The following is an 18421-nucleotide window of genomic DNA, read 5'->3' on the forward strand; positions in this document are numbered from 1 at the left end:
GTTCATGAACGACCGTCGGACTCAAAAATTGTCAGGCATAATTCACATGCAGTTGTATATGACACTTTGTCACACTCGCGTCTCGTAAAAATGACGTAAATTATATTTTGACACATGATGATATTCTTGTTATTTCACCGGTTCATCCCGATAGTTATAAAGGACATCTTATACTTACAATAAAGAAATGGACTTCAGGGAGCTTAGGAGGCATGGCTTTATGATAAAAAAATGAGCAATTACACCTAGGAAAATATAATACGCGACGCGATGTTCCCCTTGCCAAACTAGTGACCAATTAAGTAGACCGTCCCTATTTTCATCACATTTCAAATGATAATACAGGATACTGTGTCATGTTCGTCATACCTTTTAACGAGTTAAAAAGGCCTCGTGAAAAATTCACATTTTATGTTGCATGTGATATCACTTGGCGACCCAGCAGTCGTTATAACTCCGCTGTGTTTGTAAAAGTAATACATATTGAAATAGTCTTATTTGTCTAAATCTACTTCGATAATAATTAACAGAAGTGTTCTGTCTAATAACATTTTGTCGTCAGAGAAAATTGAACCGATGCATAGCAAGTATTTAAAAATCACATGTGAACATGACTGGATCAGCTTTTTCAGCTGGATCAGAAGCGTAAAACATCAGTGGAAGTTGCCAGACGTTAATGATGGACGATGACGGACAGACGCTGACTAACAGTCGCTATTTTGTTACAAATTCATGGTGACAATCTCCGAGTTGATGACTGAGGCCTGTGCTAAAACGACCATCCGTCGGTGTAATTACGTACTCTAATGGATACCTGATATAGAAGTGGTATTTATAGAAAACTTTGCTGCTATAAAAGTCGTCACATTGATAATTCAATTTAAAATAAGTGTATCTGACTCGCCCATTTCTCCATAATGTCCATTTTACTATACAAAGCATTGAATAAAATTTACATATAAACACATCTGTGAAAGGATCTAACTCAGTACCTCAACACACAGACATTCCATACATGTATACATGCAACACACATTTCTAATAATATCAAAGCCATATGGTGCGTGACCATTTTATTTGACTTGATTAGATATTGTAATGGCACGACATTGCGTACCTAGAATCTCTAGCACGGAAGCTCACACACTAAAGAGGTTGTAAACAGGCAATACAAGTAAATCCCATTCATATGAGGCTAAAATTGGCGCATTTTTGTTTCCAGCATGCTAAAGGTGACTGTTCCTGAAAGTGCGCTGTCCGTAGAGGTGCCCTACCCTACAAGCTGCTAGGAGGTTTAACTGCATCTAGTGAGACCATGCATTCTACAAACATTTGCTACTGGATTCTTACAATGAATAACGAGCGTGTTAGGGGTGCTTATAATGTCCTGACATTGAACCTCCACTCGATTACATACCTAAATAACTAATGCCTAACCATATTTGACCATATTGTCAGAGTACATTTCATTTTTACATTATTTGCAGGATGCAAAGACATTAAAAGCGAACAGAGCAATAATTGTTTGATGTCACTCTTATAAAAATGTCTAATTTTTCGGTATCCAATCTAGCGTCACAATATAATGCCATTTTTTAATTTCACATTTAGAGATTTTTGAAATTATAGCAGGTCAACTTAAGTTTACGATTATTAGAAAGGGGTTCATAGATGAATTCACACAGGGTAACACATGAAATATAAACAGATCTCACACTACTTGATGTTAAAGGGGAAGTTCGCCAAGGATGATTTTTACTTATGTGGTAGCTCTATGGTCATTTGCCCAGGAAAAACTATTTCGCACAATTAAAAAAAACCCGATACAAATAGTACAGGAAGTTGCCTATGTAATTTGAATCATGGGAAAAAAGCTCCCAGCTTGGAGCTTGCATTATGTGATATGGAAGGGATCATCTTCGGCCGGGTATGGCCCCCACATTGACCACTAACAGTAACACACTAGTAAAAAGCAACACAAAATCTGACAGTGGACAGTTTATTATAAGTGATTCATCGTTTATGCAAGGATACTCAGTATAAACAAAAGTTATGTAAATATGCACAGCCTGGTTTGAGCGTGGGTGAGTGGACAATGCCATTACCATGGGAAGAATGGTCCCTTCCATATCACATTATGCAAGCTCCAAGCTTGGCGCTTTTTCCCATGATTCAAATGACATGGGCAATTTCCTGTACTAATTTTATCGGTTTTTTTGTGAAAAAATCGCGCGACTTATAAATGGTGAAAATAGCTTTTCAGGGGTAAGTGACCACAAAGCTAGCACAGATGTAAAAATCATCCTTGGTGAACTCCCCCTTTAACGAGAAAACAGCTTTAACATTCTCATTGTATTGTCATTCTATAAAATTGTTAAGTCTCGTCAACTCAACTCATCAATATCCAGTTTCGTGGTTGGCAAATAAATTATAGACCGTACTTATATGGAGTCGTCTTCAGTAACAGTGGATAATACACGTACACGCTGTAGTGACAAGCTGAATTTCATGCATTTCTAAATGACGTTTACATAGAACAAGAAACATTATTCTACAAATAGAACAAAATATCAACAAAAGTATCAAGAACGATAAAGTGGAATAATGACTAAATTCATCAAAGAATCCATAGGAAAGTAACTGATTGTTTTAACTATTAAAATGACACTAATGACACACATATATACCATAGTCATTTTTAAACAATGACACAACTATTGTTTAGCAACTCCTTGTTATGGACAGTTATTCTGTAGACACTTACAATTTGAATCTTTCGACCTTTTTTAGAATCCAATAGATTTTTCAGGAGTTTATTTTTTAAACATATAACGTTAACACTTGCGCATCTAAGCTACTCGGTCATCGAAAATTTGCATTTGTCCATACACGGTAAAAACGGAGTGTCAGCATTGTGCAGCTCATGGAAAGGTTAAAAATGTATAATTGGCATCTCCATGTGACAGAATTACTTTAACTGGTAATGAGCTAACGAGTAACACATCTTTCGAACTCTAATTTTGTCTCATTAAAACTGGAAAACCTAAATTCCAAGGGAATTAATTTTAAACGAGACATGAAGAGCATTTGATCTATATGTTTTTGCTCATCATATTCTCTTCAATCATGCTTTCATCCTCTGAGTTTTTGTCATCGTGCTTCTCGTTGTCTTTTTCGCTGTAATTTCTTTTCCAGCCCAATGGTCTGAAAAGGGAAACATGGGTAGGTAACATTTTGAACGATAAATCAATAAAATTATTTTAAGCCATTGAATCTTTATCTGTATATATTTGAATATATTCCCATAGACCAAACACCTTTGAATGAATGAATGAATGAATGAATGAATGAATGAATGAATGAATGTATGTATGTATGTATGTACGTGTATATATATATATATATATATATATATATATATATATATATATAAGCTTATATTACATTATGTAATTTATATATATTATATTATATTATATTATGGACAATCGATTATTACGTAGGTACGCCATTGTAGTCTCGTCTAACTTGTCGACTTTGTTCCCATGGCAGCATGATGTGTAAAGGTCCAGTTAAAGCCTACATTTGTAATGTTTACTAACATGGCACGCTGCGAATGATGAGAGGAAATAGCAAACACTCATACTTATTTTAGTGACAAATGAAACCCACCTAAGAAATCTTGCCAACAAGATAGGATCGACAATCTTCTCTCTCTCACTTGGTACAACGATCCGTACAATCTCGCTGCCGAATATGCCGATCAATATCGTGGCAACTGCTCCATAGCAACCATACATCAAAAATGACACCTTTAATATCATGGAAAAGTACAATTACTGAAATGGTATAGACTTTCCTCTACGGTAAAGCAGAATGCACAGAATAAATTTAGAATATAGATAATGATGACGAATTCGCCATTGTGAGGACCGAAGACCTGTATTCTGCTGAAATATGCTTCAAGTCCTGAGACTTAATGGTTCATCTCAAAATTTTGTTACAATGACATGTTGTAATGACGGAAATTGAAAATCATGCATTTATATATGACCAGGTCAATGTTTTCACACATACCCTGTACAGACCGAGTGCTTCTTCCAGTCTACCCTGGTTAACATATGCTCCAAAAGTTATCCAAGCTGCAAAAGCGAACCCAAAGAACGTGCCGCACAGCATACCACTGTGAACGACAAAAAATTAAGTTACAATTTTTCGCTAGGTGCAGTTTATTGGGAGATGGGAGAATTAACACGCGTTTTTGAATATTTAAAATGCTATAGACAAGCCTGGTTTGTGATGAGTCTCATTATTATAATGGTGTGTCTTGTCGATTTAGTGACGACTAAGAAACGGACACTAGTACGTTACTCTGTGTGTCCTTCCTTTTCAATATATTCATATAGGAATGCTATATACATGCCGCAGTTTTGACCACTTTTTCGCGTCTGTAAACTTTTAACCAAGGAAATGTTGATAAAATGTTGCCCGGCACGATTTTGACCCATCATTTTGTAGAAAATGGAGTTTTGACGCTATTGTTTCGGCCACAATTTAGACTTTTGAAGACAATTTTAACGGAATATATAGAGTTACTTCTTTGTGATTCGAACTGTCTAGGGTACACTTGCACTCATAGGGGGTTCACGCCCCCCCCCCCCCAAGTGATACCCTGATAGATCTAGAGAGTAGATTTGTGCGTAACAATTCTGCGTTCGTCTGAATGGCTGGAAATATCGAGAGTGCACATAAAAATAATTTGCACCTACATTCCGTTTGCCCGCTTGTACATCATTCCCAAGCCGAACGTCGCCAAGATTGGCGCACCGGTTATTGACAGAATTGTTACGCCGAGTACCAGCAGGCTACCGAGATTACTTGCCAGAAACGCTAACCCAATCCCAGAGACTCCATAGAAAAAGGCTGGAAATACATACAAGTAATTTTATCGTACGCTCCTTTGCTTTGTGTGACCAAAAGCTTATGTGAACCCATTCAAAACATGTCTCCCTCTAACGGTGGACTGTAGACAATCGATTGTGTCGTTGTGGTGTTTACTTCACTAAGTATGCAATTGATAGAAGTCTGTTTCGCGGGCACAGGCCTCGTATACCTTCAGCACTCAAACTTGAGCCTTCAGTTCTCGTTGTGAGGGAAAGTATATAATTACCTCTGTAAGGTACTAGCCATACAGGCTGTAAGTCAACATGTTAGGAAAAGGCTCGAAGGATGTAAATAGTCCACTTTTACGGCAACTCTTCAACGAATGATGCAGAAATTCCTAGGAAATATTTCTGAGAGACCGAGTTGAGACAGTTGTATTACTCCTATTTGTAACAATCAACCCTATTTGTAACAAAACCAAATTTTCAAAAAAAACTTTGCCGTATTTGTTGAAATCTTAATGAAATATGCATATTTGTATGTTTGGGGCAATTTTCTTTTTTTTTCCTTGTCGAAACTCATTTTTTCTGATACTGCTTTTGTATCAAAACCTAATTTTAAAAAAACTTTGCCGTATTTGTTGAAATCTTAATGAAATGTGCATATTTGTATTTTTGGGAACGATTCTTATTTTTTTTTCCTTATCGAAACTCATTTATTCTGAAACTGCTCTAAAGATTAAATTTCGTTGTGCAGGTTCCTTGGGATAATAGGTCTACTCGTAAAAGATAATCAAGTTGTGCAGATACATGCAAAAAGTTTGTCTCGGGTCAATTTTCACCAATTTCGGTCAAAATATCAAAAAATCTTGTTTTCTGACAAAAATCATACTAACCCTATATGGGGTTAATTTTTGTTACAAATAGGGTTGATTATTACAAATAGGGGTAAACATGTCACCCATATTTATAACAATCAACCCAATTTGTAACAAAAGCAGTTTCAGAAAAAATGAATTTCGACGAGGATTCAAGCCACTTACTCAAAATCTTGGAAATGAAGGTATCTCTTCTGTCGTTCTTGTTTGTTGACTTTCCATGTCTTTTGGCCTGCCACTCACGGTACGGTTTTATGTAGTCTTCTAACGTGATGGCAGTCATTGCATTCAACGAGGAAGACACCGAACTATGATTATAGTAAAAAATAAATCGATGGCAAGCTGACAACAGCGATATTGTGTCCTAGTTATATTTAGAAAGATTTTGGTCATGTGACACATGAATTTCAAAGATCTATGTCTCCGAAACTTTCCTACATTTCCGATATGCAATTACATTCGATGAGGAGAAACTATGGCCCTAAATGATCAGTTTTCCTTTCTTCCTACTCCCGACACGGAAACTGGTCATCCCACTGCAAAAGCTCCCACTGTCCTCTGCTCGCCGTGTGCTTTTGCCTTCTCATTTTGCTCAACCCTTTGACTTTTCAAAAGTTTAAATACAATTTCTTCATCAACTCATAATGGAGAGTTGCCCTACAATCCCAACCCCCGACCGCGAAGCAACTATTTGCGAACACATTTTTGCATGAATGAACAATCTAGCTAACTTGCTCTGTAGACGGGAAGTGGTCATCCAAGCTGTGACCACTGTATGGAGATGGGCTGGATGTGACCACTGTGTGTATGGAGATGGGCTGGGTACCGCAGATGTGCTTTTCAACACTGCCTTTATATTATAATACATTGAATTCTTGTAAGGACAATGAAAGAGCAAAGAAATTCGGGAGTGTCTTGTGGAGAAGTAAAACTGGTTTCACTATCGATAGATCTGGGGATGACGATTTGTTTTACATGGAGAAGCGACAATCCACACACATCTCTTATTCTTCACTAGCCTAGGTGTGCATTGCAAGCCTGTGCAGGCGATTGAATGCAAATCTAATTGGCTGGTCAAACTGATATCATTGCTAATGGCTCCTCTCAGGTAATTTAAGATTTCTCAAATTTCTTGAAGGCAATCACTCTCCCCGCCTATCCAACAAAGGTATCGTGATGCCGTGAACGCTCATCATTCGTATAGTACTGTAGGCTGAAGACGTTGAACGTTGAAGGGTATAATTTCCCGCAACATATCAGACATGGTACCTCAAATGTTTTTCTCTTTCTCCCCCTCATGGTACCGAAGCTAACAGCCCATCGCATCTTACCTCAGGGTTCCAGCAAATAGACATGCTACGAATAGCCCTTGAATACCAGAAATGTGACCGAACTGAGAGCTGATGAAATATACCAGGATCTGTGGCCGTAGAAGAATGATAAAATGGTTTACCGGTAAAGGTCTTCGTGACCGTAATAGCATACACATATATCGCCACAGTCATGCACTGCGTTACAAAACTCTATCATAATCAAACTTAAACTTCACCGGACAGCTCATGGGACAGCAGACATTTTTCGTTGACACAAGCCATCGACATAAATTGCGTACACGTATGCGACCAAGACAACGTCTCAGAATTTTCGTTTCTTTTCAGTATGACAATCTCACTTTATTCCTTCCCCGCACACTTCAACACAGATATGTAAAATCATGAATAGATATAAAAGCGAATCGTTATATTGCAAACAGAATCCAATCGTTCAAAGTTCCAGTATTCCTCGTACACATCCACTTGGTTCCGACTGAGAGGCAATCTAGCTATGGCGACATGATCATATCACAATATTGCACTTCAGAATTTATCAGGGCCCTGTAATAACTCAAATCGTGTTACAAAGGCGTCATAAAAGCAACTAAACACAACCTGGTCAGTAGAGCTGTAATTCGGTTCATATCGCACTGGCGTATCAGGAACAGGCAACGGGATTTTGGATTCTGTAGTTAAAAGTACAAGATTAGCAAGCATCTGATATTGCGGACAAAGTACAGCCATTGTCAACATACAGGACTTTTAAAACATAAGTTGTTCTATTTCACAAAATGTTCTTTCAAACATGTAAACTTAAGTGCAATTTGATTAAAGTATTGATATTTCCGGGAAATGGATACAGCCTTGCCTTTTACGGAAATCGCGATTAGTCTGTCTGTCCCTGCTATACAAATCCATTGATCAACATGAGAAACGACGACGGGAACTACCTCTCTTTAGAGGGTGACACTCTTACCTGTTGGTAGGGAGGCATTGATTGCAAGCTGCAGAGGAGTCATGTCATCTGCGAAGAACATCAAAATAAAGTGAATATAGTAAATGCCAGTAAAATATAATTGATAAAATAATAAAATATAATTGATTTAAAATCAATTTAAAACGATAACTACGATAACCCAAAAGAGCTAGATAATTCGCAGTTGCACTTCAGAATTTATACATATATATACATATATATATATCAGAATTTAACTTCAGAATTTATATATATATATATATATATATATATTATATATCTATATATATATATATATATATATATATATATATATATATATATATATATATATGTGTGTGTGTGTGTGTGTGTGTGTGTGTGTGTTTGTATATATATTACAACTTTTTTGTTTTGTATACAGGTCTCTGACGTCAGATTCTTGATAAAGAAGTGCAGAGATGGTACAAGTAGGGACATATCTTCCTCCGCGCATGGTATATCAAAAGTTTTAAAGTAACTTCTCCGGCACTTCGATTTTTCAGGAATGAGAAAATGTCAAAATAATCAATCTTGCACTATAGTAAACATAATTAGATATCGTTTTTGCTGTCGTGTCTGACGCTAGTTCAGAGGTTTTTTTTCCGGATAATGATGACACCACTAAAAATTGCCAATGATTACAATCAAAATTTGTCGCTGAACCTAAAGAGAGTTTTGGAACAAATTCTTCCTTCAGCGTGGGCCGAACACAACAAACCCGATCCCTCATTGGCCGCAATAGTGAATTTTACAGGAATAACAAACATGTAGAAACCATGTATATAATAATTCTTCTTTAGGCCTAATGACAAAATTTCTAGAATGTAAGTCTAGAAAGAATTTTTACCCGTTCCCACTTTCCATTTTAGGTTTCGAGAAGCGGTTTTTTACACTCTGATACCCATATCCCCCCCAATAATTGAGTCTGTATTGATTACTTACCTTGATTACAGAGGTATTTTGCGACAACATGAAAAGGAGTTATTTAAAAACGAAACGCAGTTAAAGCCGATCACCTACCATTGTAAAACGCATACAGAACCATTCCACAGATGTACAGGCATGGCGCCGTGACAAACGCAAAGGGAATATTTACCAGCACGGCACTGAAATAACCAACTCAAAGTTAGTCATGGACTGACATTACCAGATTAAACTAAAAATTTTTCAGAATGTATATATTTGCTGTATCTGCAATTTGTCATGTCTTGAAATATGATGCGAGGCAAGATCTACGATTGGCTCTACTATATTATTTTTTGCTCTCGGTACCTTTCTGTCGTATTGTTTTCGACAACATATGATATATACAACGAAATATACCTTTGTCCAAAGCCGAGTAATGTAAACTTGTATTACAACATCAAATTACAATGAGATTGACCGTGGTCAAACTGGCACATCTGAATGGCAATAATTATGATATATTAGAATTATCCTAGCCATACATTAATAAGCGAATCAAATGTCTGCATTTAAAAATCAATCAATCGGATTTCAATTTTTCATCAAGATCTCTTTACGCTCACATGAATTTTGTCGTGTCAGAGCCCCATGATGCCAAATAACAGCCTTTCAAATTGTACTCAGATGTTCCGAGATTGTAACTTCAAATACACCTTTCTTGCCGACGAATATGTGTTTCTGATATTAAGGGAGCGTTCAGTTATAATATGTGTTTCTGATATTAAGGGAGCGTTCAGTTATTATGGCTGGCAAAATCTTCCTGCGCATCAGTCAAAATAAGTGAACCCCCGCCTACCCATTGCACCAAAAGTTTGATGACCCGCTTTTAAGATGATATTTATTTGATGACACGCCCCCCCCCCCCGCCCACCAACATTGCTTAAGTAAAGCTGCATACACAAACACCTCTGGCGGGGGGGGGGGGCGATAGAATCCAAAAGAAGATTCTCAGGTTTGATCAAATGACCCCCTAACAAACTCACAATGTGTTCAAATCTCCCCTTCTAACATGCTATAATTTCGAAATCCCTCCTCAAAGGGATTGGACAGAAATTACAGCTGGATCGCAATTTTTTGCGTAAGCATTTTTGAAGTGTCATGAAATTACACGCATGCTTTTTGGGGAGGGTCACCATCTTTTGCGCAACTATCAGAAGGCAAGGTGTGGCTGATATAGCGTTTCGTCCTAAAATATCAAATCATAAAACATTGGAGTCTATTGGGCAAACTATTAACATTTTCCCACAAAAAACAATCCATATCTGTTCATTTAAATATGTTTGATGATTCATGTAAATGTATTTTGCTTGCAGTGGCAGGCATGAATAACTTTTTTCCTACACAAAACTAGCTAAATCTGTGTATTTATAGACGTTTGATAATTCATTTTTAATGTACTTCATTAGAATAGGGTAGTTACAAGTGGATGTATGTGCGAGAAATTTGATTTTGAAATTTCATCCAAATGTTTATTCACTATACATTGGATTCTACGGGAAAACTAAGAAATTTTTTTTTTACAATACTAAACTAACTAAATCTGTGCTTTTATAGATGTTTGACAATTGATACAAATGTACTTGATTCAAATAGGGTATTTGTTCAGATGTGGACAACAAATATAATATATTGGAATTTCACCTGAAAGTATTATTTCGCTTTTCATGGTAGTCTACAGATAACTGTTCAATATTTTCCCTTACAAAACTTGCTATATCTCTAATATTTAAGTAATAGGAATTGTTTATGCCCTCAGTGAGCTCGATTTACTAGAAGACAAGTTAAGCCTCAAAGTTGCCAAGGCAAGATGTTCATGTGACAGATCATAATACTTTTATTCAGATTTACAGTTAAATGACTTCATATAATGAAATCATGCAGCGAATCAGTTTTATTTCCCAGAATATTTTTGAACACTGAAACTGCTTTTTGACGGGACGGATACTTATGAAATCAAGTGACCCCCCCCTGCGGTTTGAAAAATACATGACCCCCTTTGCAGTTTTCAAATTTAAGGTGACTCCCTTAGAGTTTGCCGGCCCATCCCCGGCCATATGTACACTGCCCAAACTCGCTTGTTTGTATTGAAGTAAATAAATAAATAAATAAATAAATAAATAAATAAATAAATAAATAAATAAATAAACTCTACTTACGCCTGTGAATGCTTCAGTGATCGTACAGTCATGTACCGTTGGACGGCAGTCTGACTAACATACAGAGGTGATGTGGCGAAAGCGGCCCCAACTATGCCGCTGAAGAAAGCAGCACGCGTTGTAGGATCCAAATCAAAACTGAAATCGTTCAGAAAAGTTAGGAAAAAACATGCGAATCTGTTAATCAGCACGAACGTCTGCTATGTGTAGACAAATCAAACTCTATCTGACTTCTTTCTGAATTAAGGATAACACAACATAAATGATAAACTCAGACTATATAAGCGCAAAACATCTATAACGACGCCGTTATCGGTGTTCTTTATCAATTCAAATCACCATTTTATGACTTTTCTCTCTGTAGGTTTGTAGCAAGTACAGTTTTGTGACCTGCTGTCTTACGCATATCAGGCCGCTGTGTTTGGCTAGTCGCATTGTTATCTTCTGACTGTTGACAACATGACCGGACACGAATTTATGATAAGTCGACAGTGATAATGCCGATTTGTACCGACAGGTTGTGAAGCACAACCGAATACTGCCATGGGTATTTGACCATACAAATATTTTGAATAATAGATTAGACTAGTTGAATACAATAAATTACATAAAAAAAACATAGAAAAATGTCAAACATCACATATACACGGGCTTTACTGTAAATTGTTTTGAAAAAGATCTGATATGGCCGCCAGACTTCAAGACTTCCTTTTTTCCCTTCATATTTGGAGCCATTACTCGGGCATTCTTTTGCCATTTATTTCAAATTTGGTTCAGCGAACAATAAGTATACCTGAAATGTTTACCTGAAGTGGTTCAGCCGTCCACTGTCTTCATTCAATCTGTACACCTCTCCGATGCCACCAGCTTCGGCAACACCCATAACAATCACAGCCAACAGTGTTCCCATAATTACAAAGAATTGGAACACGTCGGTCCATATCACTCCTTTCATTCCCCCCTGTAAGGATGAGGTCAATTTTAGAGAACGTTCCGTTTTCAGATCGGGGTTGAACAGACAAAGTTTTCTTATAATTCTGCCAAATAAGTATACCCATTCGCTTTCTCGTCTTGGTAAGGTGCCTGTAAAACGCCCGTGAAACGTTATAATTATTCCCCTGCCTGAAAATCAATTTAAAGAGCTTAGGTACACATAGATGCTGTCTTATTGCATCTATAAACAAAGCAAAATCAACACAGCTCTGTCTTAATGAAGTTAATGTGCATTCCACACTTTACGTAAAGAAACGAACTGCGGGTTTCAATACCGTTTTGGGGTAGTACAATACTCCCTTGCACCCCTTTCAAATCATTTTCTGAATAAAGATTGAACACTCACAAGCGCCGTGTAAAGAGTGCAGAGTATCCCTGTAATAAGCAGAGTTTTCCATTGTTCAAAACTTTGAACTGAAATGAAAAACAGGGACAGACAATGTGGTTTAATAATACAAAATATCAACTTGTCAAATGTCGTATCCCGACACTTCATATTAATCTGGCGCTCCTCGGACAAAACTTTAAGTGCGTTATGAAAAGTTGCAATCGTATCTTCCAGTTTATCTCACGAGGAAAGGCAACCTCGCCTCAATTAGGTACATACCAATCAATGAAAAAGCAGTACTGATGCGAATTCCAAAATCGTTCACTAAACTTCATTTTACCTGCTTCAATTGCCAGTGCCGGTCCCACAAGACATGCTGCTATGTAGAATACAGACTGCAGCATAAAGATAAGGGATACCAGAATTCGAAGGGGGAAGTTGAAACGTAGCTCCAAGTACTGAAAGATGAGAAATAGACAATTGTTACCGTTCATTATTAAAGTCTCAAGTTAATCAAACAACTATTGCCAGGACAGTTGTTGCTGTATTTTCTTTATTTACCAAATCGCCTACTAGTAGGTCAAACATTTGTTAAAATTCATTTTCCTTTTCGAAATACTTTCACCTATTCGCGAAATATTGCACAATGTAAAGAAGATGCATGCATATACCTTGTAAGAACTGACTTCTTGGAGGTCCATGAACACAGGCAAGAAGATGTAAGCAATCAGAGGCAAACACCATAGCTTGGCAAGTGTGTATGCAGCGTAACCGGTACCGTTGGCGAAGATTTCAGCTGGAGTGCCAATTATGGACAACGGTGACATGAACGACACCAATATTGACATGGCAACCGGTAAGAAATGCATTGTCTTGTCTGCCAACAGGTATCTGTCATTAGGATGAAAAGTACGGTAACCTAGACATTACTATGATGAGCGTCTCCTCAGTTAGGATGGCAATTGATTACGCTTGACCATATCTATTATCCTTTATTTCGTCATCCTTGTTACGGACAATAAAAATATCTTTTTACGAGAAACAAAAATAATTTTACAAATGTTTGTTTTGCACAATCGAAAGATACTGAATTTCAATGACTTAAAATCTTTCAAAAAAATTTCAGAAATACCGATGAACACATACAGGATTAGTCAGCTATAGACCGTCTTCAAGAAATTATACACAGAAATGTTATTAATTTGACAAAAATGAATACTAATCTACCGTTTAGTGACAGATGTACGCTCGATTTGAAAATTCTGCCGGCCCTCGACCTCCCCTCTTAAACCCTCACCTCATCTAAATCGGCAAAACATATAAGACCAAACCGTTTCCTTTCTGCCCCTTTGGCTTTTTTGTCAAGTTTCCCTTCGACCCAAAAAATACATTTCCCCATCTTCTAATTTGATGAGAAGAAACGCCCGACCGACCCTTAAAGAAACTACTTATGGAGATTTCGTTTTCATTTCACGAACTATTATTTTAGCACGGTGGCTAGGGAAGGAAGGGCATCGTGTCTTTTGCCCAGTGGATAATAAAGAAAGTCGAAGGGAGTAAGAAGCTTTGCATATATCGCAGTAGAAATAGAACGGACAAAAGTATTCACTCTTCCTCAAACTCCCAAATGTTTATGAAAATTAATTAGAAGCTTATACCCTTTAATACAACGCTATTTGTTATGAAATCGGCTGGCTGTACTGGACGTTCAAACGGGCAACTGTTGCTAGGAAATGAACAAGATCGAAATGAACTTTCATATCAATATTTTAGGAGCCGATGTTTATTTATTGAATCAAACCTTCATGCCATTCGAATAAGCTACTGGTCGAATTTGACAAGAACCTCATTGTTCAATGTTTACTCGAAAGGGGCGTTACTGACCTTGATGTGGAGTGTTGTCCACCCTTTGCAAATCCATGGTAGATCCCAGTAATAGTTGAAATTGCCAACATTGCCGTGAATACTAAATAGTCCACGACGCTGAACGGTCTTGGATCGCTTGAAGACATCTTTACTCCTTGTTCGGTGACTCTAATTAAGGAAGGGGAATCTTCATATTTCTTCTCAGAAGGAAAACATTCACGAAATAACGCAGATAACGATATGCAGTGTACGCTGTCAAGTCTATCTAAATGGATAATTTCGGTCAATAAAATGTTCCACGCATTACGTTTACTTGATCAATTCCTCACTGAATTTCGTGTATTTTCAATGTCAGTTCAGACTCTGATAATTTGGAGTGATTCCACATTCCACACAGGTCTAGTTATGACCGTTAAAGTATAATACTTTAGCGGGATAGTAAGCAGATGAACATAATTGGAAGTAATTTGGGATAATAGTGGACTAATATCGGTTTAATTTACAAAATGTAAGCTCATTTGCTTTTCTCATTAAGCATTGCACTTGTTTTTTATGAGTAATTTGTAATATTGCAGGATTCAGCTATAGAGCACCTAACACTTTTGAGAAATTTGAAAAATATGAAGATCCAATTCTCCCAAATTAGAACCAATCCTTAGTTGTAATTATAAGACGAATTTTCGCTTCCTGCATGCGGATCAACATCAAATTATAATTTCCGTGTTCATGAAGTAAATGTTTATATGTCTACTTTCAAAGGTCAGGCCTACGATAAAAGGGACTAACTTACCTCAGCAGTCTGTGATGGTTTTGTGAGAAATAATGAAACACATGTCGACAAATTGTTTCATAAAAACTCATTAATATATTTCAGATCACGAAAGTGTCAAAATTATTGTGATAACCCAACATAAGTTTACTTTCTTAATCGAAAAAGTGACACATACTTCACTAACGTCAAAATACAAAGAGGTGTTAGAAATTGTTCATAAATGAAAAGATAGAGGTGCAGCTTAAAACATCCATCAACTTCACAATAATATGGAAGTGGTTGTAGACAGTGACTAGCGGCACCCTATCCACTCGATTTCTTACATCTACCTGGATATCTCTATGCTGCTGGAATACGCTGACCTAATGTCGTAGAGTGACCTAGGGCGACCAAAAACAAAGAATCTGGAAACAAATCAACAGCATGAAAATATGAGCGTTTCGTTGCCATGGGAGTTGGAGATAAAAATTAGGGTTGTCGTACTAATTGCTGTAACATCTGTAAACTACGCTGAAACTAAATTTGTGAAATTTACGGGGGAGGGTGGTCTCTTCCTTGCCAGTACTCTAAAACGAAGTGCCCTCTACAGGTTGTATTTTTGCCACATGTTTTCTAATATTTTGAAACTTTGACATTGGTGACACCATGTCATTTCTAAGTCCTGTCATAGCAAACTGTTTACTGTTACTAAAACTCACAAAATTATGTTGTTCAATAGCCTCTTGCATGTGTGGCGTTTACTTTCTTTTGCCATATCAGCGCTCTTTGTTTTAGCGTATGTTATCAATCAACTAATCAATCAAATAGTTTATATAGCGTGCATATCCTATTTAGCCATAGTTCAGAGGCGCTGAATAGTTACGATGTATTGATATAAGACATACTTCAATTTTGAATTACATGGTGTAGATTGACCAGCATTTTGGCGAAGAGAGAAGCTGCGGCATTCAGCCTCGTGGACTATCTAGTGTTTAGTGGAATGCTGGCGATTTCTACAATTACTGGGATCAAACATGGCTTTGCTAAGGGAGGTCAGAAATTATAAAGTTTTCTTAGAAGCTGCGGTAACCTTTCCAAAAACTATTCATGTCATGCGGTAAGTATAGATACAATCTACAGCAAAGTTTATCTAAATATTAAAATCATTATTTCAAAACTAAATGAAAAGGCACTAAATGGTACGGTGCAAACTGCAGCGCTGACTTCAGTTGTGCGCATGACTTTATAACAAAGGCAGACCCATGTTCAATTTATGTCGTGTCGGTGTCTTTTAAACCCGAAGATTATGAGACTTTGCGTCCTCTTCGGAACGATATTAATTGGGTATGTCATTGACTAAGAAGGACGTATATGTCACCGAAAGGTTGATCCCTACAACGAATTACATCTAACTTATAGCTCAGCAGTTTTTTTTATTCAACCATCACCCAACGGGCGAACGCCTAATCACAGGATGAGGTACCCATTACCCCTACCCTGTGGAGCATTGAGGAGTAAAGTGCCTTGCTCAAGGGCACAACACAGTGTTGGAGTCTAGAACTAACCACCCTCCCACGGTGAGTACGTTATTCTGGACTTGCCGGGTTTCGAACTCACCTTCCCCTAATAGTTAGACCGATACCCTAACCACTGCCCCACGCTGCCTCCAGTCTATAGTGGTTTCTCCGTCATCAACATTCATTGAGGTTTCTCCGTCATCAACATTCATTGAGGTGGTGATGGTGATGATAAGTTTTAATAGATAAAATTACAGAGATGTACGACTTCACAGATGTATGACACTGAAGGCTAAAGTTACCAGTAAAACGTTGAATACTCGATTTCTTACATTTACATTCGGATGACGCTATGCTGTTACTACATTTCGATTCATGGACGTAGAGTGACCTCAGACTTGCAAGTTACAACACTCGGCGGTTAAGATTGAAAACTGGATAAGACCATCATAAAATGGTTGTGGCGTCGATTGGTGTATTCTGAAATGTTTTTGGATAAGGAGACCGTGATTAGTAAGATTAACAACGCTCACCATAACATCAATCGCTACAGCTAATATATTCCGTCCAAAGTGCTCTGCATCAATGTTCGTCTCATGACTGGATTCATTGTCGTATCCTAGTGTTCCTCCTTCTGTTTCTTTACCAGCTGGCTTTGCCACTTTTCCATTCCCTCTGAGCTCTCATTGGTAGATCAAGTGGCTGTACATTTCCACATTTCTTCCGATCATTTTTTTCTGTTTGGAAAATGTACTTAGATTATACACTTTTAATCGTGACAAAAACAAAGTGTTTCAACTTGTTAACATAGTAGTCTACGTACACATATCATTAATAACAGAACAGTTTACTTTCGTCCGGACTACAAATTTACTGTTAACATTGAACAATGTGCAGGATACTTAATGTTTGCGAGGTAAATACCTTGTATTTAACATACCTGAGAGAGAAGAACATGGTGTAATCGTGTTACAGTTGAAGCAAGTAAGCACATGTCTTGAGAGGTTGCAGTAATTGCCCCTTAGTGCTTTTGATGACGTCGACGAAATTGACCAATATGACATCATAAACTTTCATGAATCTAGATGGTACAGAGATCAAAGTGCTTACAGAGTTATATAAAATGCTGAACAATCTTGACTCTTTACTTGCTTTTGCTATATTTAATAGGGTTTTATACCATTATATGAAAACTGAAGACATTTGACCAAAGAGCACGAAAATCTCAATGTTCTTTAAGTTTTTAGTAAGGATAAAGAAGGCATGAGAGATTATAATGTCATATTGGTCAATGCCATGTGTGCTGCTGAGCGATTGATGAATTTCTATGGCATTTGGAGATACAATGTAATTCAACCTTGTAGTTGTTGCAGCAGAATTCAGCTCTTTCAAGGTCTGAGTCTTATTTAAACAGTCCACAAACAAAATGATCATTATCTGCTTATACCACACCTGACATCAACGACTGAAAACTTATTGGCGTAAGGTGTTGTGACCCGGGAAACGCATTGTGAATTATGGCGTACCTCTCGAACTATACATCAACACGTTTACTTTACGTGCTTGAACGTCAAACTTATAATTATTGGCGAATGCTTTAATTAGAACCTAGCATATTTACATATTGCGAAGACTAATTATGGTATTGGATTGGATTGGATCGAACAGAGATTGTTTACATTTTTTTGCACTTATTCTTTTGATGTCTCATGGGCCGGGAGAAACAACATATAAATTTGACAAAAGATTAGACTCAAGTTCGGACGAGTTATG

General features: G+C 37.2%; 2 protein-coding genes across 2 annotated transcripts; both read right to left on the minus strand.

The window, feature by feature from the left end:
- Positions 1-1035: 1035 nt before the first annotated feature.
- On the minus strand, positions 1036-6063 carry LOC139150631 (putative sodium-dependent multivitamin transporter). The gene is made up of 5 exons (XM_070723067.1): positions 5927-6063; positions 4770-4923; positions 4078-4183; positions 3673-3812; positions 1036-3204 (listed from the first exon to the last, which is right to left on the minus strand). Exons 1-5 carry the CDS (start codon positions 6042-6044, stop codon positions 3093-3095), a joined length of 630 nt encoding a protein of 209 aa, XP_070579168.1. The 5' UTR covers positions 6045-6063; the 3' UTR covers positions 1036-3092.
- Positions 6064-7092: 1029 nt separating this feature from the next.
- On the minus strand, positions 7093-17385 carry LOC139150583 (sodium-coupled monocarboxylate transporter 1-like). The gene is made up of 10 exons (XM_070723020.1): positions 17182-17385; positions 15482-15556; positions 14399-14548; positions 13186-13405; positions 12855-12972; positions 12533-12600; positions 12000-12154; positions 11194-11331; positions 9092-9177; positions 7093-8098 (listed from the first exon to the last, which is right to left on the minus strand). Exons 3-10 carry the CDS (start codon positions 14524-14526, stop codon positions 8031-8033), a joined length of 981 nt encoding a protein of 326 aa, XP_070579121.1. The 5' UTR covers positions 14527-14548; positions 15482-15556; positions 17182-17385; the 3' UTR covers positions 7093-8030.
- Positions 17386-18421: the final 1036 nt, after the last annotated feature.

This window comes from Ptychodera flava, chromosome 14, assembly GCF_041260155.1.
Source record: "Ptychodera flava strain L36383 chromosome 14, AS_Pfla_20210202, whole genome shotgun sequence".
Classification (NCBI taxonomy): Eukaryota; Metazoa; Hemichordata; class Enteropneusta; family Ptychoderidae; genus Ptychodera; species Ptychodera flava.

Coding starts and splice junctions, on each gene's coding strand:
- LOC139150631 (XM_070723067.1), bottom strand. CDS start 6,044: ATGACTGCCATCACGTTAGAAGACTACATAAAACCGTACCGTGAGTGG. Junction 4,184..4,769: donor TACAAGCGGGCAAACGGAAT/GTAGGTGCAAAT, acceptor TGTCGTTCACAG/TGGTATGCTGTGCGGCACGT. Junction 3,205..3,672: donor TTGTTGGCAAGATTTCTTAG/GTGGGTTTCATT, acceptor TTCCCTTTTCAG/ACCATTGGGCTGGAAAAGAA.
- LOC139150583 (XM_070723020.1), bottom strand. CDS start 14,526: ATGTCTTCAAGCGATCCAAGACCGTTCAGCGTCGTGGACTATTTAGTA. Junction 12,973..13,185: donor AAGAAGTCAGTTCTTACAAG/GTATATGCATGC, acceptor CTCATCTTTCAG/TACTTGGAGCTACGTTTCAA. Junction 12,601..12,854: donor GGCACTGGCAATTGAAGCAG/GTAAAATGAAGT, acceptor TTTTCATTTCAG/TTCAAAGTTTTGAACAATGG.